This window comes from Pristiophorus japonicus, chromosome 11, assembly GCF_044704955.1.
Source record: "Pristiophorus japonicus isolate sPriJap1 chromosome 11, sPriJap1.hap1, whole genome shotgun sequence".
Classification (NCBI taxonomy): domain Eukaryota; kingdom Metazoa; phylum Chordata; class Chondrichthyes; family Pristiophoridae; genus Pristiophorus; species Pristiophorus japonicus.
In genome coordinates this window covers 215,337,951-215,361,522 of record NC_091987.1, presented here as the reverse complement: position 1 = coordinate 215,361,522, position 23,572 = coordinate 215,337,951, and the positions used below count along the sequence as shown (strand labels likewise).

At 43.3% G+C, this 23,572-nt stretch overlaps 1 protein-coding gene across 3 annotated transcripts in view; it reads right to left on the bottom strand.

Annotated features, from left to right (window-relative positions):
• Positions 1-23,572, bottom strand: part of sorl1 (sortilin-related receptor, L(DLR class) A repeats containing) — a 221,278-nt gene that overhangs the window by 98,871 nt on the left and 98,835 nt on the right. For 2 of the 3 annotated variants that reach the window (XM_070894543.1, XM_070894544.1), the window contains exons 7-10: positions 13,776-13,877; positions 11,816-11,985; positions 4,278-4,470; positions 987-1,104 (exon numbers count right to left, since the gene is read on the bottom strand). In XM_070894543.1, the coding sequence (XP_070750644.1) occupies positions 987-1,104; positions 4,278-4,470; positions 11,816-11,985; positions 13,776-13,877 (583 nt within the window). The remainder of the gene's footprint in view (positions 1-986; positions 1,105-4,277; positions 4,471-11,815; positions 11,986-13,775; positions 13,878-23,572) is intronic. The other variant, XM_070894545.1, reaches the window with a different exon arrangement.

Here is a 23,572-nt window from a genome sequence, read left to right as displayed (position 1 = left end):
CGAAGATCAGCCATGATCTTACTGAATAGCGGATGTTCTTATGTTGTGGGGAACCTCAAGGAAAAAGAAAACGAGATAGATTCATCAATACATTTACCTCCTAATGATTAAATTAAAAGCCATTTTCACGGAGCCTTGGGAGCAAACCACAGCTGAGGCTCCAGAGACCATGAAATGGACAAAAAATATGCCAAGCTCAGAATGATTCTCTACACGTTCACTTGCACATGGTTCTGTAGTTTCAATGTAATCTTAACCAAGATTGAACTCGAACAAGCAGGCCTTGCTGGAGCAAGAGTGAAGTTAGTTTAGAAGTGTTCTGCTGCCACATGTAACTACTTCACAGTAAGCACTATGCGATACAAATGTCTGCTTAAAAGACATCCAGTGGCAATTAAAAGTACGAGACATGTAATTACTATCACAGGTTCAATTTGTACTGTAATTCATTCCATTGTCATGGGGCAAGAAACTGGCATATTTTGCTGTTCCTGCAGGCAGGGAGCAGCAACGAGCCCATTCAATTTTCCATCTATGTTCCCGCTAAGCTGCGCGGTGTGCAGTCTTCTGCAAGGACCCGCGCAGGCCGTTCACTGCCTTTTGCGCTGTCGATACCGTACATACACAAACATTTGAATGGGACGCACATTGCGCACGCAGCAGCGTGGCTTACGAGGGACACCGTTTTTCATCTATTTAAAATTAAAGGAAGATGGGAGAATAAAAATCAGGCCGACTGCATTCAGCTGGGCCAAGCAATCCATTAGTCGTAGGGACAAGGAAAATCTGCCCTGCTGTCTGAATGACTACTGAATTAATGTTACTGTGGTTTGAAAATGGTTGAGTGAAGGTTTTCCCTTAGTGTGGATGGAAATGGTTTCAAATGGCGGAAGGTAGTGTAACTGAACATGTAAAACTGCAGAGGATGTTCAGTGCTAAATAAAAAATTATTTACTAGGTTTCGTTTGGAAAACAAAAAGCATCACCTGTAGCAATGATGAGGCCTGGTGCCGACTCTTTGGAAAGAATGGGCATTCTCCGAGACTGGAAGTTCAGCAGTTGGCTGTAACGCTGGGCCAGGTGGAGCGAGCAACCTTTGTCAAACTGCAAAAAGAAAAAAAAAAAAGCTTCTGGTAACCTCAACTTCTAGTTTAAAAAAAAACACGAAACCATTAAGTTCAAAGTTTCAAATCCCTGGGTCCGCCATTGGCCTAGTTGCTAACGGTAGCAAATAATGGGGTGGACAATAATCAAGGGAATAATGGAGGCATGTGAAAAAGGAACGGCAGTAATCATGGGGGGGTTTTAACCTACATATCGATTGGTTAAATCAAATCGCACGGGGTAGCCTCGAGGAGGAATTCATAGAATGCATACGGGATTGTTTCTTAGAACAGTATGTTACAGAACCTACAAGGGAGCAAGCTATCTTAGATCTGGTCCTGTGTAATGAGACAGGAATAATAAACGATCTCCTAGTAAAAGATCCTCTCGGAATGAGTGATCACAGTATGGTTGAATTTGTAATACAGATTGAGGATGAGGAAGTAGTGTCTCAAACGAGCGTACAATGCTTAAACAAAGGAGACTACAGTGGGATTAGGGCAGAGTTGGCTAAAGTAGACTGGAAACACAGACTAAACAGTGGCACAATTGAGGAACAGTGGAGGACTTTTAAGGAGCTCTTTCATAGTGCTCAACAAAAATATATTCCAGTGAAAAAGAAGGGCGGTAAGAGAAGGGATAACCAGCTGTGGATAAACAAGGAAATAAAGGAGAGTATCAAATTAAAAACCAATGCGTACAAGGTGGCCAAGCGTGGTGGGAAACTAGAAGATTGGGAAAATTTTAAACGACAGCAAAGAATGACTAAGAAAGCAATAAAGAAAGGAAAGATAGATTACGAAAGTAAACGTGCGCAAAACATAAAAACAGATAGTAAAAGCTTTTACCGATATATAAAACGGAAAAGAGTGACTAAAGTAAATGTTGGTCCCTGAGAAGATGAGAAGGGGGATTTAATAATGGGAAATGTGGAAATGGCTGAGACCTTAAACAATTATTTTGCTTCGGTCTTCACAGTGGAAGACACAAAAACCATGCCAAAAATTGCTGGTCACGGGAATGTGGGAAGGGAGGACCTTGAGATAATCAATATCACTAGGGGGGGTAGTGCTGGACAGGCTAATGGGACTCAAGGTAGACAAGTCCCCTGGTCCTGATGAAATGCATCCCAGGGTATTAAAAGAGATGGCGGAAGTTATAGCAGATGCATTCGTTATAATCTACCAAAATTCTCTGGACTCTGGGGAGGTACCAGCGGGTTGGAAAGCAGTTAATGTAACGCCTCTGTTTAAAAAAGGGGGCAGACAAAAGGCAGGTAACTATAGGCCGGTTAGTTTAACATCTGTAATGGGGAAAATGCTTGAAACTATCATTAAGGAAGAAATAGCGGGACATCTGGATAGGAATAGTGCAATCAAGCAGACGCAACATGGATTCATGAAGGGGAAATCATGTTTAACTAATTTACTGGAATTCTTTGAGGATAACGAGCACGGTGGATAGAGGTGTATTTAGATGGATGTGGTGTATTTAGATTTCCAAAAGGCATTCGATAAGGTGCCACACAAAAGGTTACTGCAGAAGATAAAGGTACGCAGAATCAGGGGAAATGTATTAGCATGGATCGAGAATTGGCTGGCTAACAGAAAGCAGAGAGTCGGGATAAATGGGTCCTTTTCGGGTTGGAAATCGGTGGTTAGTGGTGTGCCACAGGGATCGGTGCTGGGACCACAACTGTTTACAATATACATAGATGACCTGGAAGAGGGGACAGAGTGTAGTGTAACAAAATTTGCAGATGACACAAAGATTAGTGGGAAAGCGGGTTGTGTAGAGGACACAGAGAGGCTGCAAAGAGATTTAGATAGGTTAAGCAAATGGGCTAAGGTTTGGCAGATGGAATACAATGTCGGAAAATGTGAGGTCATCCACCTTGGGGAAAAAAAAAAAACAGTAAAAGGGAATATTATTTGAATGGGGAGAAAGTACAATATGCTGCGGTGCAGAGGGACCTGGGGGTCCTTGTGCATGAATCCCAAAAAGTTAGTTTGCAGGTGCAGCAGGTAATCAGGAAGGCGAATGGAATGTTGGCCTTCATTGCGAGGGATGGAGTACAAAAGCAGGGAGGTCCTGCTGCAACTGTATAGGGTATTGGTAGGCCGCACCTGGAGTACTGCGAGCAGTTTTGGTCACCTTACTTAAGGAAGGATATACTAGCTTTGGAGGGAGTACAGAGACGATTCACTAGGTTGATTCCGGAGATGAGGGGGTTATCTTATGATGATAGATTGAATAGACTGAGTTTTTACTCGTTGGAGTTCAGAAGGATGAGGGGTGATCTTATAGAAACATTTAAAATAATGAAAGGGATAGACAAGATAGAGGCAGAGAGGTTGTTTCCACTGGTCGGGGAGACTAGAACTAGGGGGCACAGCCTCAAAATACGGGGGAGCCAATTTAAAACCTAGTTGAGAAGGAATTTCTTCTCCCAGAGGGTTGTGAATCTGTGGAATTCTCTGCCCAAGGAAGCAGTTGAGGCTAGCTCATTGAATGTATTCAAATCACAGATAGATAGATTTTTAACCAATAAGGGAATTAAGGGTTACGGGGAGCGGGCGGGTAAGTGGAGCTGAGTCCACGGCCAGATCAGCCATGATCTTGTTGAATGGCGGAGCAGGCTCGAGGGGCTAGATGGCCTACTCCTGTTCCTAATTCTTATGCTCTTATAACTGAACACACAGATCAGGGTGGGGTCGGAGGGGTTCCAGGTCCAATCTAGCTAAGTTTGCTAATTTGTCAAGACAGCATTAGGGTCTGAGCACCTCTGGGTTTGGAAGCAGGAGGAAATTAAAACAATTTTTTTTTTTTTATATAAAGAGGTCAGCTCCCCATCAGGATAAGCTAGAAAGTGCATGTGTAGAGTCCGGTCTTTGTAATTCTCCCCCTTCCATCACCCCGAATCTCAAACAGCAGGCCAACATTCACAAACGAGGCAACTTGGGCGAGGTAAAAGTGAGAAACCAGCATCTATGAAACCATATTCCTAGCAACAACGATGCATTTTAAGGAGAGATAAGGATAAGATTGGAGGGGAGACAATTACAACCCAATATCCTAAGATATAGTGCAATTATTAAAATTGAGTATTAAGTTGTTCAGTTTTTAATAATCTTGTAGGATAGATTAGCTGCTTGAGAATTTACCATCCTTACCCTACAGTTGAGTTTAATGCCATCACTGCCAAAGGTTGGTGCCTGCAACAGTTCCCAGGTTCCGCCCTTATCAAATGTTATCACCGATCTCATGTTCTCCTCAGTGTAAGACCCATTCATCTGGGTAGCGATGTAGATTCCCCGCAGTCCTTCTACGCGATGAATATCGGCAAATGGCTCATTTGCAAAGTACCTGAGAATTTTAAGAAAAAATAAATCAAGTTCCTTGGAAGACAGTGGAGTTTTCCTTTGTGCATCACTGGGATATCACTATGCATCGCAATAAATTGTGCCCAGGAATGATATAAAGCTATGGCAGGAACATCACTAACAGACATAGCAGGCAGAGAATCATGCAAAATGAAAAAAAGGGACGTTACAGGCTCATCATTTTGCAGGTCCAGTGTGAAAACAGTCATCGGCACTTTCAACATTAGACAGCCTCAGACCACAAGAAGCTGAAGGTGCAATACTGCTTACAGAATTCAACCAATACTCAGTTGAAATTGAGTTTTGTGATGGGATGGGAATGGGGGGAGGGGGGGGGGGGGAGGAGGAGGAGGAGTGAAGAGAAGTAAGAGTGTAATTACATTAATTTCATAAAATCATAGTAATTTACAGCACAGGAGGCCGCCATTCAGCCCATCGTATCTGTGCCGGCCGACAAAGAGCTATCCAGCCTATTCCCACTTTGCAGCACTTGGTCCATAGCCCTGTAGGTTACGGCACTTCAAGTTCATATCCAAGTACTTTTTAAATGCTTTGAGGGTTTCTGCCTCTACCACCCTTTCAGGCAGTGAGTTCCTGACCCCCACCATCCTCTGGGTGAAAACATTTCTCCTCAAATCGCCTCTAAACCTCCTTCCAATTACTTTAAATCTATGCCCCCTGGTTATTGACCCCTCTGCTAATGGAAATAGGTCCTTCCTATCCACTCTATCCAGGCCCCTCAGAATTTTATACACCTCAATAAGGTCTCCCCTCAGCCTCCTCTGTTCCAAAGAGAACAAACCCAGCCTATCCAATCTTTCCTCAGCTAAAATCCTCCAGTCCAGGCAACATCCTCGTAAATCTCCTCTGTACCCTCTCGTTAAATCACACCTTTCCTGTAATGTGGTGACCAGAACTGTACGCAGTACTCTAGCTGTGGCCTAACCAGTGTTTTATATAGCTCAAGCATAACCTCCCTGCTCTTATATTCTATGCCTCGGCTGATAAAGGCAAGTATTTACTGTTGTTGGGTTTTCCTGGCTGAACCAAGACGGGTTGAATGGTTTTTCTCATCGATAATTACCGTGAAGAGATTTGGATGACGACCACGCCACATCTAATTTTATATTCACATTACGGCCTTAATATCAGTCAGGCAGGGCCTCTATTGAGCATGGTCCTCTTATCTGAGGAAGAACATAAAGGCGGTACAACGTAGACTCACTAGATTGACCCCTGGGATGAGAGGGTAGGCCTATGAGAGATTGAATAGAATGGGCCTATACTCTCTGCAGTTTAGAAGAGCAAGAGGTGATCTCATTGAAACATAAAATTCTGAGGGGGATTGACAGGATAGATGCAGAGAGGCTGATTTCCCTGGTTGCAGAGTCTAGAACCAGGGGTCACAGTCTCAGGATAAGGAGTCGGCCATTTAAGACTGAGATGAGGAGGAATTTCTTCATGCAGGATTGTGAATCTTTGGAATCTACCCGAAAAGGCTGTGGATGCTGAATCTTGGAGTATATTCAAGGCTGAAAAAGATAGATTTTTGTGGACTCTCGGAGAATCGAGGGATATGGGGATCAGGTGGGAAAGTGGAGTTGAGGTCAATGATCAACCATGTTCTTATTGAATGGTGGAGCAGGTTCGAGGGGCCGAATGGCCGATTCCTGCTCCTATCTCTTATGTTTTTATGTAGCATCTTGTTTGACAGATAAATGCTTAGGTTTTGTTTGTCTCTTAAGATATACAAATGGAGTAATTGTCACGATCAATTGATCCACTGTGATTTTTCTAATAACACTCCCGTGAGGTTCCTTGGGACATTTTACTATGTTAAAGGCACTATATAAATATAAGTTGTTGTTGAGTTAATACAGATTGCAAACACTTTCAGTAAAAAACTGGCAGAGACTATTTTGAAAGGTCACATTGAGACCATTCCATATTCCATTTGTGCGCCTAGGGGTAACACAAACTTTTGCTAATTTCAATCTGTTCAAAGTAACCAAAATAAATATATTGGCAAAGTACCTGATGTTAACAGCATTGCATTAAAACCTCCCTTTCTTCAGAATACATAAACTATGGAACAGGATCAAGCGCCCGGTTTAACATGGTCCATTTAGAGCTAAGTGGGCAGCTTTCAACTTTGATAGACAAAGGGGACTTTGTTTAAATAATTGGCATGATAACATCTTGCAGTAATCCACAGCTCTCCATCACAATGACTATTCCCCTGCCGCTTCACACGCTGTAGCTGCATTGCACAAATAAAGCAGATTTTACTTCCTGAGACTTTGAAAACCACTTGGCTGGGGACCACCGGTGCACAATGAACCATCGGGAAGTGAACGGCAGGTTGTGGGCCATTTGACTCTGCTCATTGGCTTTAACAATTCTGAATCAATAAAACTTCTATCTTAACTATTTGCTCAATTGGCACCTCACCACTAAAACAGGTCTGTCAAAGCTCTTATGGGACCGATAGTGTACTTAGTTGCAGCAAAGTACATCAGAATCCAAATGAACTGCAACCCAGCTTGTCAAACAATGTTATGCTTGGATCTGGAACACGATCAAGCGCATGGTTTAACATGGTCTACTTAGAGCTAAGTGGCAGCTTTCAACTTTGGAAGACAATGGGGACTTTGGTAGAAAGAATAAGGAGGCCATATACTCCTAAGAGTCTAAATGGGGTAGAGGAGCAAATGGATCTGGGGGTACAGATATGCAAATCACTAAAAGTAGCGACGCAGATTAATAAGACCATAAAAAAAGAAAACAAAACACTGGGGTTCATTTCTAGAGAGATAGAATTGAAATGCAGAGAAGTTATGTCAAACTTGTATCGAGCCTTGGTTAGACCACTTGGAGTACTGTGCACAGTTCTGTGTCTCCATATTATAAAAAGGAAAGAGAGACACTGGAGAAGGTGCAAAACGATTTACAAGGATGATACTAGAACTGAGAGGGTATACTTATCAGGAAAGATTGAGCAGGGTGGGACTCTTTTCTCTTGAAAAGAGAAGACTGAGGGGTGATCTGATTGAGGTCTTTTAAGATTATGGAATGGTTTGATAGGATAGATGTAGAGAAGGTGGTTCCACTTCTGGGGGAGACCAGAACTCGGGACCATAAATATAAGATAGTCACTAATAAATCCAATAGGGAATTCAGGAGAAACTTCTTTACCCAGAGAACGTGGAACTTGCTACAAGGAGTAGTTGAGGTGAATAGCATAGATGCATACAAGGGGAAGCTAGACATGCACGAGGGAGAAAGGAATAGGATATAGTGATAGGGTGAGATGAAGAGGGGAGGGAGGAGGCTGGTGTGGAGCATAAACACCAGCACGGACCTGTTGGGCTCTTGCTCTGCTGTATATTCTATGCAATTCTATATAACCATATAAACCATATATATGGTTTCTATATAACCATACAAACCTCCAGGTTCATCGAGCTAATCTCAGCCATTACAGCAGCAGGGGTACTATAATTGCCCTCACTGCTCCTGGGTTGGAGGAATGGGAAAATATAACGGCCAAAGTCCCTGATCATTACCCAGAAGCCCCGGTTACAAGTGGGATTTTGTAGACATCGGGCGAGGGCAGCGATGGTACTCTCCACATAAGAATAGCATCCCAGTATTCACTGATGAGTTCAAATGAGGAATGGCCACCTTGTCAAGTATCGGAGAGTAGTCAGCATTTACGGGACAATACTCCGGAGAAGCCAATGCCTTCAGGAGGGGTAAACATGCCCAGAAAATAGACGTGGAATGTTCTAGGTCAACCATAAATTTAAATTGATCTTTTATTTTATCAGAATCTGCCAACTCCACAATAGCCGACAAAACAGGTACAAAATTCTCTTCCAACATTATGACTATATCTCAGCAAATGGAATGGAAAATAGAATCAGTGTAGAATTATCAATTAAATGTCAATCAGTACTGAAACCAACCATCACCTATAGCAATATAATCTTGTTTTACTACATGTCATCTTTCTAACAAACTCCTACAGTGCACCAGATCACAGATTCAAGTCACATTTTGTTCAATTAACTTTCCCATTACTCATTGATCTTGCAGGGGTCCCTAACTGGAGAATTTCCTCTTCTGCTCTCAAACTAGCTGCCAGATTTCATGAGAATGTTTCTCGTCTCCTTGCTCCATTTCTTTCCCTCAGACACACACCCCAAACCCACTGCTTCCCCCAGGTGACCTGGGTGGGTCAATTAATTCACCGACTCTCAAACAATTCTGTGCACGGTTAGTGAGTGGCCCTTTCACATTTCCAGCTTTGCAATTTTCATTAAAGCAATTACGCCTTCAGCTCTCTGAATTATGAGAGTTAGTGTCAAAAATCTGAAAGTTCATAGCATAAATTCCATGCAAGAATCAACGGGATGAAATTAAATCTGTGTATGCTGTTGGTGTTTGAATGTTTAATGCAACTTGTCTGCTATTTCAATCAAGATATAGATCTATTTGCTGAAAATAGATTAAATCTCCTTCAATATTGTGCAGCAAATGGTTTCACCACAAATCTGAAGTTGATATCCAGAGGTCAAAAAACAAAATGCAAAATTTAAATTGGGCTAATCTATTCCACTTTTACCAAATGGATTTCACATTTTGTTTTTAAACTCAAGTCTCTCATTAATCAGCTTCAAAGTTAACATTTTGGAATAAACATTAGCCAAATTGTAAGAAAATGCACCACCTTTCACAACCTCAGGACATACCGAAGCGTTTCACAGCCAATGAAGTACTTTTGAAGTGTAGTCACTGTTGAAATGTAGGAAAAACAGCCCATTTGCACACAGCAAGATCCCACAAAAAGAAATGAAATGAATGGCCAGATAATCTGTTTTACTGATAATGGTAGAGGGATATGCATCAGCTAGGCAGCCGGAAGAACTCCCTTGCTCTTCTGCAAGTCGTGTTATGGGATCTTTTACATCCACCTGAAGGGGAAGATGGGTCCTCAGTTGAACTCCATATCCAAAAGACTGCATCTCCGACAGTGCAGCATGATGTGTCAGCCTAGATTATGTGCTCAAATCTCTGGAGTGGGGCTTCAATACAACTCCTTCTCAGAGGCGAGCGTGCTACCACTGGACCAAGGGTGACGCCTTGTGTAAAATCGAACCTTCAGCCAGTTGCCGTACCAGCAAATTCTTACTACGGGAGAAATATTCCTCAAAAGTTGGGTGTGAATTTTAGGGTTTCTGCTAACTATCAGAGTGATATTAAATAAAGTAATGATGTTAGCAACATTGAATGGAACTATATATGAACAGTATTCAAACCGGTTTGCTAAACCCACGTTTGAAGTGCATTGTGGGGTTCCTATGTGTTGGTGCAAATGTCACCTGCAAGAGACACAACACTCCTATTGTAATTGTAATTCAATCAACGTTGCATTGATTATATTTCTAATTCCACTGCCTTGAAAGAAGGCTGTTCAAATATTAAAATAGCAAAGAAATGTAATCTAACAGGCGTAACTCATCTAAAATATAGGGTAGTCCCTCAGTAAATACAGCACACAAAGAACTGTAAGCATGTGTTTGTTAAAATTTTAGCAACTAATTTTTCGAATGCATCACGCACCTTCCTGTTGACAGCTGTCTCTATATGCAAGGTGCACAATAATGGCCTGCATTTTATGGGGCCCCAAGTTCCTGGTTTCTGAATGCGCTGCACATGTGCGAAAACCTGGAATTTGCGATGTCAAGTTTCAGCTTGACTCATAATCCGCATGCAAAGGGAATTGGCATTCGCTGGTGGAACTGCTGTCCAGTGAATGCCCACGAAACTCTTACACCTGGTAAAAGCAGACATCGGGCCTTCTTTTTAAATCATTTGAACATTCAAAGATCTTTAAAATTAGTTTAGGTTATTTTTGGCCCCTTTAAAAATGTTTACATTTATTTTCGAAAAAAATAAGTGTTTTAAATGTTTAATTAAATTGTATTTTTTTTTTAATTCATTTTAAACATGGTGATTTATTTTTATTTAGGTTGTGTAAAAGTATGTTTGTCATTCCTATTATGCTCCTGGGGATTCCGTCATGTAAATGGAATCCCCCATAAGCAGAATGGGAATCCCCCTTTTTTGATTGGTTGGGCCGGCCCTGGGCTACGTGGGCCTTCATGTCGGCGTACGGCTGCAGGCCCAGAACACGCAAGAGGCCTAAGATACGGAGGCACCAGGTAGGTGCTGATCAGAGGTGCTGATCAGAAGCCTCAGATCTCAATTTCAGGCCCATTCATTTGAGAGCTTTGGGATGCATAAAAAAATTAATCATTGGAACTCAAGATAATTGGTTAATATTCCCAAATTACTGGAAAACACATTGCACAATCACAGCAGGACAACTGTGGTGCAGTGCAAGGTTAACTGAAGATTCGTAGACGATGATGGATGTAGGGATAGGTTGGTGTAAGGAGTAGGAATACTCTGGTTCCCAGGTTAGAATCCGGACAAGAACAATAGCATACAGCCTCCTTTCAAATACGCAATCATGGAGTGGCGGGGGGGGCGAGGGGGAGGAAAAGAATTTGGGCAGTCTGAATCAAGGTCTTTGTTTGTGGACAGAAGTCTGCAGCGTGAAGCAATGCAGCATGAATCGGACAACCAATACAAAGTCGAGGAAACGTCACGCCTTAGAGCAAGAGTGGCGATGAATCATTGAGTATACTCAAGGCAGAGATCGATAGATTTTTGAACTCTAGGGGAGTCAAGGACTATGGGGATCGGGCGTGAAAGTGGTTTTGAGGTAAAAGATCAACCATGATCTGAGGGAGCGCACACTGTCGGAGGTGCCGTCTTTCGGATGAGACGTTAAACTGAGGCTCCATCTTCCTTCTTAGATGGACGTAAAAGATCCCATGGCACTATTTCAAAGAAATGCAGGTGAGTTCTCAGTCTCCTGGCCAATATTCCTACATTACAACAGCGACTACACTCCAAAAGTACTTCATCGGCTGTAAAGCGCCCCGAGACATCCGGTGGTCATGAAAGGTGTTAAACAAAGAAAGACTTGCATTTATCTATGATCTTATTGAATGACGGAGCAGGCTCAAGGGGTCGTATAGCCTACTCCTGCTCCTATTTCTTATGTTCTTATAAGAGGAACTGCTCAGGCAAAATGAAGGAAATGTTACTTTTCGCTTAACGTGTCGGATTGGGTGGTTGCACACCTCGAGCACATGGACATGCACAACAAGTAAATACACTAATCTTCAGTGAGAGCAATTGTATGATAGACAGAAACCAAAGTGTTCTTTCAAGCACAAGGTTCATAAACCTACCTCACAAGAGACGTACTTGCTGCAATGCCTGGACTGTAATACAGTACATTTTCCAGAGAAAGTGAAAATTTCAGGCCCTCTGCTTCAGAGATATAGAGGTTGGTCACATTACTGTTGACATTGACACAAACAAACACTTGGTCTTCTGACGCATCAGCGACATAATACTCCTGAATAAAGTACAAAAGAAAGTTACATGAAATGTTTTCACAAACCAACTTAAAATACAAGATAACATTTACATTTGTTTAAATTTATACTGCATTAACACAAACTTTGTTTAACATAGAAACACTACTTGTTTATTGCCAGCAATATGCAATAGCAGGTTAGAGTATTGGGCTCAGATTGGGAAGATGCTGGTACACGCTTCCCCCATAGGATGGAGGAGAGCGGAGAAGGAAAGATGGCACCAGTTGCTTGCATGTAGATAAGCACAGGTAGAAGTGTGTGAATGGAGGGAGGAAAGAAAGCGAGATGTGAAAAAAAGGGGAAATACAACGAGAGAGCATAACTCCACTACTTTACACAAACAATTGTGCTCAGCTTGTTCCATCATTTTGATAGATTGTTAAAACATATTGTTGGGCTAATGGTTCAATTATCTAACATTTCTACTGCACTACTAAATGCCACAAGTTTGCATTATACTGAAAACGTGACAGTGACGAAAATGTTGCCCAGCAGCACAGGATGGTGGTGCACTGACATGTGTCAGAGACATAACCATCTAAATTGCCCACGGTCAGGCATCTAATCTTGCAGAAAAGAAAAATGCTGCGGATACTGGAAGTCTGAAATAAAAACAGAAGCCTTTTCGCCTTTTGGAATTTTGAGACAAAAACGGTAGCGATGTGTGAAAATTACCGTTTTCACCGCGCTATCGATTTCAGGCCGAACTTTCAGCACTTGGTGTCTGCGCCAGGGGCACATCAGTAAGGGAGGCATTGCACAAGCTTTCGCGGTGCAAAAATGTGAGTTTCGCCAACTTTAGTGCAGGGCCGGGAGCGCTGAGAGACACACCTTGGCATGGGGAAAAACAAAAAAAGAATATTCAAAATAATATTCCAAAAACATTACCAAGACCCTTAACTAACTAATCGCTGCAAAAAATAAAAACTTATTTAAACTTACCTTTTTTTGCAGGTTTTCCTACTTACCGTTGCTGGCAGGTCTGCACCGACGGAGAGTGCTGAAACTCGGACGGTAATGCAATCCGCGTCGTTACACGTCCGGAGCACCTCTGTCGCCGGCGGTACCTTCCATTGCCGCCGCAAACAAGGAGCCGAGGATCCCACCCGGGTCTTTGCGACTGGGTTTTCACCGCAGAGGGTCAAAGCGCGGACTGGACAGAAAGAAATGTTCCCGATGTTGGGGAAGTCCAGAACCAGGGGACATAAGTCTAAGGATAAGGGGTAAGCCATTTAGGACTGAGATGAGGAGAAACTTCTTCACTCAGAGAGTTGTTAACCTGTGGCATTCCCTACCACAGAGAATTGTTGAGGCCAGTTCACTGGATATATTCAAGAGGGAGTTAGATGTGGCCCTTACGGCTAAAGGGATCAAGGGGGTAGGGAGAGAAAGCTGGAAAGTGGTACTGAGGGAATGATCAGCCAAGATCTTATTGAATGGTGGTGCAGGCTCGAAGGGCCGAATGGCCCGCTCCTGCACCTATTTTCTATGTTTGTATGAAAACCCGCTCGCAAACTACCCGAAAATCCAGCCGAAAATGCTGGAAATACTCAGCAGGGCAGGCAGCATCGGTGGAGAGAGAAACTGAGTTAACGTTGCAGGTCCATGACCCTTCTTTAGAACCATCTAATCTTGTAGTTCTGGCAAAGCCTTAGGTTTTCAGGCAATTGCATTTCTTCAGTCTAAGAGACATTAGCAAATGATGTACATTAATTTATGCAACGATAAACGATTTAGGCTTTTAATGTTCATATTTATAGACACTCACCAGTATTCGATGTTTTGTGAGGAAATGGGCTCGTTTCATGGGTTTCCGATTATATGAGACCCACAACTGTACCGTTATCGGGTCACTGCTCCCTAGAAGATGCTTCAAAAAGAAATAAAATGAGTTTCAACAAGAGCTGCAAGTGAACAGTCATTTTCCCTTTTAAAAGAGGAACTATACCTCTGGCTAAATTTCCTTCCAGCACAACGTCATTCTCATCTTTAAGCACAAAATCTCCTGGAAAATAAAACTTCTGAAAGCGGTATTGAAACTGTATGTTTAATGCCATTTGAGAAAGAGTACCCAAGCTGTTTGGGTGCATACTGTAGAACTTCAGCAGCTATAAGGAAAGTTTCAATCAGTGTTGCCATTAATTGCACACAGCTAAGGTAGCTGGTACTAACACTTCTTGGTGTTCTGATTGACAAGTATTCCACCAATGAGCATTTCCGGGTCCACAAATTTCAAACAGGACCAACCAGAAAAGAAGAAATAAGCACAAATAAGTGGAAGTTTCCTGGGCTTTGTGGGGTGGGCCAGATTGCCTGCTATGGCCCACACGCTGCAGTTTTGAGCGCCTTCAGATTCTTTAAGCAGTCTGCTCAAAGTCTCCCTTCCTTGTACATCACATTAACCCATTGGGAAAGATGTGCGCTGTATGGTACAGTATATAAGAGAAATTTAATTCAAGGGCAATTGCCCATAACGGAGGGCACCAGAGAAGACCAAGTAAATCTGGGTGCTGTGGTCGGGTGACACCCGACTTGGGTTTAAAAAGCTTGTAGATGGTGGGTAGGGAAGACTGAAGGAGAGGTAGAGAGAATCTTGCAGCACCATGAACTTTAATAATCCAGTTTACCTTTTATGAAATTTTAAATTAAAATGTTACGGTTAGACACGACTGGTGATGTGGCGACATAATTGTACTACATTCCCTATTTTGCAAACCTGATGAAGTGACTTGGATAAAATTTTACCAAGCAATTTCCCTCTTAAGTATGGCAAGATTACTCTCAAAATTCAGAAGTCAAACATACAAGGGGATGGAATATAAAAGTCGGGAAGTCTTGCTACAACTGTGCAGGGTGTTTATAGGCCACACCTGGAGTGCTGCGTACAGTTTTGGTCTCCTTATTGAAGGAAGGATATACTTGTATTGGAGGCAGTTCAGAGAAGGTTCACTCAGATGATTCCAGAGATGAAGGGGTTGACTTATGAAGATAGGTTGAGCCTATACTCATTGGAGGTTAGAAGAATGAGAGGTGATCTTATTGAAACATACAAGATTCTGAGGGGGCTTGACAAGGTAGATGCAGAGAGGATGTTTCCCCCCGTGGGGGAATCCAGAACTAGGGGGCATAGTTTCAGAATAAGGGGTCGCCCATTTAAAACGAAAATGAGGAGGGATTTCTTCTCTCAGAGGGTCATGAAGCTGTGGAATTCTTTACCTGAGAACTGCAGAGGCTGGATCATTGAATATATTTTAAGGTGGAGATAGACAGTTTTCTGAATGATAAGGGAGTGAAGGGTTATGGGGAGTGGGCAGGAAAATGGAGTTGAGGCCAAGATCAGATCAGCCATGATCTTATTGAATGGCAGATCAGGCTCGAGGGACCGTATTGCCGACTTCTGCTCCTATTTCTTATGTTCGATTTCTTATTATGTTGTTGATAACCTGTAGGGGATTGAGCACCTACAATAAACTTATTTTTTAAACAAAATAATATCCCAAACTGGAAATTAATTATGCAAATAAACCACCAGGTGGCACTCTAATGACACACAAACAAGACAAAGCAATCCAGCACCTCTTACACTGGCTTTATTTCCCAATAAAGCTCATTTTTATCATCTAAAAAAACATTAATATTTCATAATAATAAAGCTCCATACTTCCTTCCTAACAAAAAAATAAAGTTGCTTTGAAACATGAATTTGCCTTGACACATGAAAAATGTTGCAACCCAACCATATGGTCGACAGCCAGTGAGATCTGAAATGGAGTACATTTGACCATCTTGCATTTGGCACTGGATCAGCTGGCCCAATTCTGGTCAATCAATTCTCTTTACTAAAATCCAGAGGGAGAATCCATTTACACAAGTGCTATAAATTTCAGCTGGATTCCGTAATTTACAGCCACTCTTCAATTAAAACCCACAAATTAACACGAGCAGGCAGTTAAGGCTCCCATCTGGTTTGCAGCATTTAAACCCAGTGGTGCTTTTGCAATGAGGCAAGGGCACAACAGAAGACTGGACTCCCCAGTTACTGCCTGTCCCAAGCAGGGTGCGCCCGAACTGGTCTTTTTATAAATCACATACCTGAGAAAATTATTCTTTTTCCCACAGTGCCATCACTTTAAGTACTAGATGAAATTGCATAACATTCAGGTTACTTCCAAATCAAGATTTAAACATTTCACGAAGTTTGAGCTGTTAACGCAGAATCCAGAAGTGACGGTAGCTGCAAATAAAATTATTGTCCTTTCTTCTGCCCTCATCCACATTTACGACATCCTTAGTAAACGTATCTCCCGATGCTAGACTCCGAAACAAGCACTCTACGCCGAGTTACGTCACGACAGGAGAGTCCCAGGAGGGCAGAGAAAACGCTTCAAGAACACCCTCAAAGCCTCCTTGAAAAAATGTAACATCCCCACCGACTTTTGGGAATCCCTGGCCCAAAACCACTCAAAGTGGAGGGGCAGCATCTGGGAAGGCAGCGAACACATCGAGTCTCTTCGTCGGGAGCACGCGGAAGCCAAGCGCAAACAGCGGAAGGAGCGTACGACAAATCAAGCACCCCACCCACCCGTCCCTTCAACCACCGTCTGGATTCTGTGTTAACAGCTCGAACTTTATGAAATGTTTAAATCTTGACAGAGACTGTAGATCCCACATTGGTCTCATCAGTCACCTGAGAACTCATGTTGGTGTGGAAGCAAGTCATCCTCGACTCCGGGGGACTGCCCAAGAGAGAAGAAAAGTATCTAAAATCTCCTTGCTTCACCAACCATACTTTATTCAAATGTCAGCCTTATGCCACCAAAGAAAACTGCAGTTCAAACTCTACCCCAGAGACACTAGCACATTTCAAAAAAGTGCTTCACGGTTGGGACGTCATAGAAACATAGAAAATAGGTGCAGGAGTAGGCCATTCGGCCCTTCGAGCCTGTACCGCCATTCAATATGATCATGGCTAATCACCCACCCCAGCACCTCCCCCCAACCGCAAGGACCACATCCAACTCCCTCCCGAACACATCCAATGAACTGGCATCAACAACTCTCCGCGGCAGGGAACCCCACAGGCCAACAACTCCCCGAGTGAAGAAGTCTCTCCCCATCCCAGCACCAAACAGCCCACCCCCATCCCAAGACCGTGCCCCCGGCTCCGGACCCACCCAACACCGGGAACACTCTCCCCGCACCCGTCCCGTCCCGTCAGAATCCTTCCCAAATGCCGAACACCCCCGGATGTCGAGACCCCAGCCCCGGCCACCCCGGAGCCACGCCCCCGCGACGCCAACCGCACCACATCCACCAACCGCCATCTGCGCAGTCAACCCGTCCACCCCACTCTGAACACTCCCCGCACCGAGGCACAGAGCCTCCAGGCCCGCCCCTCCGACACACTTCGCCCCCCCCCCCCCCAGACCTTCGATGCAATGCCCTCCTGTCCCCCGCCCTGGGTTTCTCCGTCCCCCACCTCCCCTCCATCCCCCGCCCCCGTCTCCCCTCAACTTCCCTCGATCATAATAATATCATCCTTTATTAACAGCCACCCCACCTCCTTTCCCTTCTGTCTATCTTTACGAATTGTTAGATACCCCTGTATGTTTAATTCCCAGTCTTGGCCACCCTGCAACCACGTTTCAGTAATGGCCACCAAATCATACCCATTTGTAATGATTAGTGCCGTCAACTCATTTCCTTTGTTTCGAATGCTGCGTATGTTTAGGTAAAGTGTTTTAATGCTAGTTTTTAAACCACGATTTTTAGTTTTGACCCCTCTTGCAGCCCCTTTATATTCATACATATTGTCCCTTCCTATCACCTTGTGGTTTACACTTACCCCAGTGCTACTCTGCTCTGTTGCCTCCTGCCTTTTGCATTCTTTCTTGGGATTCTATTCATCTGAGCTCTCACCCACTCTAACTAGCTCAGAGCCCTCTCCTGGGTTGCCATCCCCTGCCAAGCTAGTTTAAAGCCCTCCCATGAAGTCATGAAGCCGTGAAAGGTACTATATAAATGCAAGTTTGTTTTTTCTTTGAATAGGAAAAGTTACACATTCGCTGCCTTCAGCTGATACCCAGGGTAATTACTGCAATTGACTCCCAAGAGAATGATGGCCCCCGCCGTGAACACCACAGTAAGGAGTGTCAGCTGTGGCTCAGTGGATAGCACACTCGCCTCCGAGTCAGAAGGTTGTGGGGGTTCAAGTCCCACTCCAGGGACTTCGACACATAAAATGTAAGCTGACACTCCAGTGCAGTGCTGAGTGAGTGCTGCACTGTTGGAGGTACTGTCTTTCGGCTGAGACATTAAACCGAGGCACCATATGCTCTCAGGTGGACGTAAAAGATCCCACGGCACTATTTCAAAGAAGAGCAGGGGAGTTCTCCCCAGTGTCCTGGACAATATTTATCCCTCAATCAACATAACAGAAACAGATTATCTGGTCATTATCACATTGCTGTGTGTGGGAACTTGCTGTGTGGAAATTGGCTGCCACATTTCCTACATTACAATAGTGACTACACTCCAAAAGTACTTCATTAGCTGTAAAGCACTTTGAGACATCCAGTGGTCGTGAAAGGTGCAATATAAATGCAAGTTTTTCTTTCTATATTTCATTGGCACAATCAATGATTAAACGTATAGATAGATCAAGCATGCTATGTTGCATAGAATCAAAGATTTCAGCAGAGAAGGCAGCCACTCAGCTGTGATTGTGCAGACTCTAGCACTACATCGAAACCATCGCAGATTGGGGGGGGGGGAAGGGAGAGTTCTCCAGTATTATTTTGCTCAAAATTTCAGCACATAGTAAATTGCTAAGTGCAGCCACCAGCATTTTAACCTTCACCGGCTATTCTGAGTGCATTATGTGAGCTTGGCATTTTAAAGAGCTTGTTTACTTCAAGTGAATTTAAATCAGCGAGAGACCTTATTGCTGTTCAAATCCCGTGTGCAAGGGGAAGAAACCAACCTTATTTTAATTAATGAACATTTATTGTGTCCCCCAAATGCCATCTCGGACAGGGTTATGCACATTACTGGTGGAAGCAAATTATAGAATGTATTCAGCATGCAAATTTAACCGTTCCATGTAACCAGCGGATGAAATGGGAACATTATTTTGGAACAACACAAAAGGGTAGCTGTGTCCTTCAATCCATCTTGTGTGTTATTTGATGGGTATCAAAACACAAAGAACGGTCTTACCATTCTGAGTAAACAGAAACCCGTGACATGAACGGGGTCTTACAGCACCGAACAGTGCAGTTAAAGGGTTGCTAGGAGGCAATTTAATGATAGGTCACGATGTCAACGCATTAACTGTCAGCCCTTTTGTTCTCTCACTATTATAAGAAAATTCGACAGGCATTCAGCATTAAGTGTCCAGAATCTATTCTCCCCGCCACTTCAAGCACTGAAAGGCAACCAAAAGCCCGAATAAAATGGCAGGAAACACAGAACCAGTGTTTACAGTACTCCCAAGATTAAATCCACAATAATTTGACCGGCAGGAGAAGATAAAATCACTTCCTTTTATGCCACTGCTCCTTGAAAGGCAGTTTTATGCCATCTGCAGTCTGCACTAGTTATGATGAACACTTACTGCCTTGACAAGCTAGCCTCCAAAAATGCAAGATATAAAGTGATAGCAGCAAAGGTTTCCCTGCAAGGTAAAAATACTGCAAAGAAAAAGCTAGTAAATGCGTCATGGTCGTTTAGTCAAAATTTTGATTGCAGTGCCGTATTTGCTGTTAACAGCTGCACCTGACAAGATGAGCTATGGCAGAACATTAAAATGAAAGATCAGCAGGCTTGCACATGAATAAGCTGCATAGCGACCAAATGGAGAATTCAGCAACTGTGTTCAATGAAGCGTAGCAGCAAGAAATGAACTGAAGGGCTGAAATTATACTCGACTGTGCCAAACCATTATTGAATCTGTAGCATTAAATGTAGAAAGGGGGAAGGCAAAGGAAAGTGTGGAGCTCAAATAACTATAGCTATATAAAAAAAGTGGTGAATAGAACTGATGGTGTTAGGGATGAGACAAGCAAAGCTCTCCAATCTGCTTTTCCCTTTCTCAAAGCTCATCCCCATCTGCTGATGTTGACCCATTGCTGGAGTATGGTTCCACATGTACGAGAGCCCCATTCTTTGTGAAAGAGCCTAGACAATGAATACTGGTGAGATAATGGAGCCCAATCCTATCCTCCCTCAATATCCACACAGATGTGCTTTCCCTGGATAGCAACTGGAACTCTGGCCGATTTCCCCTCCCGAGTGGAGTGGTTTCGAAGCACCCTCACCCGAGCTGGAATCAGTAAATTCAGCACAGACCAAGAACTGAACGCAGGAATATCTGGTTTATGCACTCAGCCACACGCTGCCTTCACTGACTGAACTAAAAGTGCTACTCATCAACAAGTTTTCATTCAATAGGGTAATCTGTAATGACAGGGAACAATTTTTAAATAGGGCATTTCAGAACAGAACATTGGACTCTTCAGTAGTGAGTTGCACAAAGATCAAGGGTCGGTGACAACCCCAAAAATTCACGAGAATCAGAGCAAATCAGGAATTAAAACAACTCACTAACCAGCATGGGATTTATTTCCAAAGTAATCATCTTTGAAGAGTTAACAGCTAAATATTTACTTTTGAAAGCAGAGACCACCCCACCGCACCCCTCCGGCCCCAATTTATCTGTGCCAGTGTGAGGTTTGATCTGATCTGTACCTCAATCCATCTATCCACTTTTGCTGCATATTTCTCAATATCCTCACCGAGCAAAAACCTAGCGACCCAGCATGCAAAGCCATTTAGGGGAGAGAGTTCCTGATTTCCACTGCCCTTTGCGTGGAAAAGTGCTTCCTGTTTTTACTTCTGAACAGGCTAGCTCTAACTTTATTGTGTCCCCTTGTTCTGAGTTTCCCCACCTGAGGAAATAGTTTATTTGTATCTACCTTATTTAATGCCGTTATCATTTTAAACATCTTGATTAGATCACCCCTCAATCTTCTAAACTCATGGGAATACAAGCTATGTTTATACATCCTTTCCACATAATTTATCCCTTTAAGCCCTGGTATCATTCTGGTGAATTTTTCTTGAGGTGCGGTGCCCAAAACTGAACACAGTACTCCAGATGGGGTCTCACTCACCGTTAAAAAAAAAATATTCAATTTGTCTTTATCAAATTCAGAGTGGATGACCTTACACTTCCCTGAGAGATTGGGAAATGTTGGTGTTCAAAGGGACCTGGGTGTCCTTGTACACGAATCACTGAAAGTTAACTTACAGGCACAGCAAGCAATGAAGAAAGCAAATGCTACGTTGGTCTTCATTACAAGAGGATTTCAGTATAAGAGTAAAGATGTTTTAGTGCAATTATATAGGGCACTGTTGAGACTACACCTGGAGTATTGTGTACAGTTTGGGTCTCCTTACGCAAGGGAAGATATTCTTGCCATTAAGGGAGTGCAACAAAGGTTCACCAGACTGATTACTGGGATAAGGGGATTGTCCTATGAGGAGAGATTGAGCAGACTAGGCCTAAATTCTCGAGAGTTTAGAAGAATTAGAGGTGATCTCATTGAAACATACACAATTCTTAGAGGGCTTGACAGGACAGATGCTGGGAGGATGTTTCCTCTGGCTGGGGAGTCTAGAACCAGGGGTCACAGTCTCAGAATTTTCTTCCCTTAGAGGGAAGTGAATCTTTGGAATTCTCTACCCCAGAGGGCTGTGGAGACTCAATATTTGAGTATGTTCAAGACAGAGATCACTCGATTTTTGAAGATGAAGGGAATCAAGGGATATAGGGAAAGTGTAGGAAAGTGGAGTTCAGGTAGAAGATCAGCTCATCATCATAGGCAGTCCTTCAAAGCGAGGATGACTTGCTTCCACATCAAAAAAGGAGGAGTTCACAGGTGTGTCAATGAAGGACCTAATATTCCAGATCCTGAACTACATTCTGAAGGGTGGAAGATGCCTGCGTGTGGATTTTTTAAAAATAAAAACGTGGGGTGGCCGTTGCACACCAGCCACCACACGGGCTTGACAGAGCTAGGTCTTGGTCGAGTGGCAAGGGTTAACCAAGATGACTGGAGACCAGCTCTGCTTCATGGACCGAGTGTGCACACGTATCGCAGTGTGGGCTGGCCCATGCTGCTTTTGGGCCCCCGCCTCTTCTGGGACCCGAACTCTCGCCTCTCCTGGGCTCCGATCACGTCGCTCCACGATCTCTCGCCGCTCCTTCGCCCCAACCTCGCCGCTCCTATCACCGATCTGGACCTTGATGTCCAATCCAGTTGCCGTCTTCGCTGCCGGCGCCCTCCTGTACCAGCTCGTGCTTTACCTTGCAGTGATATGGCCGCTTCAGGGGCTACTCCAGGTGCCGCTCCAGAGCCCACAGTGCCGCTTGCCACTCCAGGGGCCCACAGCGCTGCTCCTTTTATGGCCCCGACCTGCCGCGGAGCTGCAAGAGACCACCAGCAGGTCGGGCCATAAAAGGTCAGCTATGATCTTACTGAATGGCAGAGCCGGCTCGAGGGGCTAAATTGCCTACTGTGCTCGTGTTAGACATAGTTTTGCCAACTCACTTAGTGCCTATGTCTCTTTGTAACTTCCTGTTCCCATTTATGCAACTTGCTGTGCTGCTAAAGTTGATGTCATCTACAAACTTGGATATACAATTCTCTACTCTTGCTTACAAGACATTATGGTGAAAAACAAAGAGAATATTGTGCTTAGTGCTTACATTAAAAACACCGTGTCATCCAGAAACAAACATGCCATTAGAAACAGAAATCTGACCACTCACATGAAATAGACATGCCAATGCACAATAACGTGTAGGAGTTTGATGATTTAATAGCTAAGCTGCAGCCTGCTTTAGAAAAGCCATTTAAACATGCAAAGATAGCATTTCAACCTGTATCCTTCATCATAGTAAATTGGATTACACCCAGAGCTGCTAAAACTCACGACATGAAATGCTAACTGTTGTGGCTTTAAAAGCAATAAATTTTGATCTCTCTAGCCTTTCCCCACACTTAAGCTGCACATAGCAGTATTAAAGTATGTATCAAATTACAAGAACAGGAATGAGATTACTTCAATTGCTAATTTGGGAACCACTTTAAAACACCGATCTGTGTGTTATGGTTAGATGTTACTTTAACCATAATCTTTTTATCTGCACTGCTACGAAATGATAAAGTTGTTCAGCCTGCTGACATATGGAGTAAAACTGAACAAAAAAAAACTAAAGAACCATTTCACATAGGCTATTTAAAACTGCTATCTTTGAAGGATGCCGAAAGAAACCAGGTCACATTTAAAATTCTATGGCCAGAAGGTTAACCCAACTATCTTTACCATGCTGTACAATAAGGCAAGTATCGCTGAGTTTCCAAATCAATCGGTCTCATGGAAACTATAGGAGCTATTTTAACCGAGACTCCAAACGCCATTAAACTGGACCAGCCACATACTGGACTAGAAATTCAACTTGATCGGCTACAGAATTGCTGTGGCTACAAGAGCAGGTCA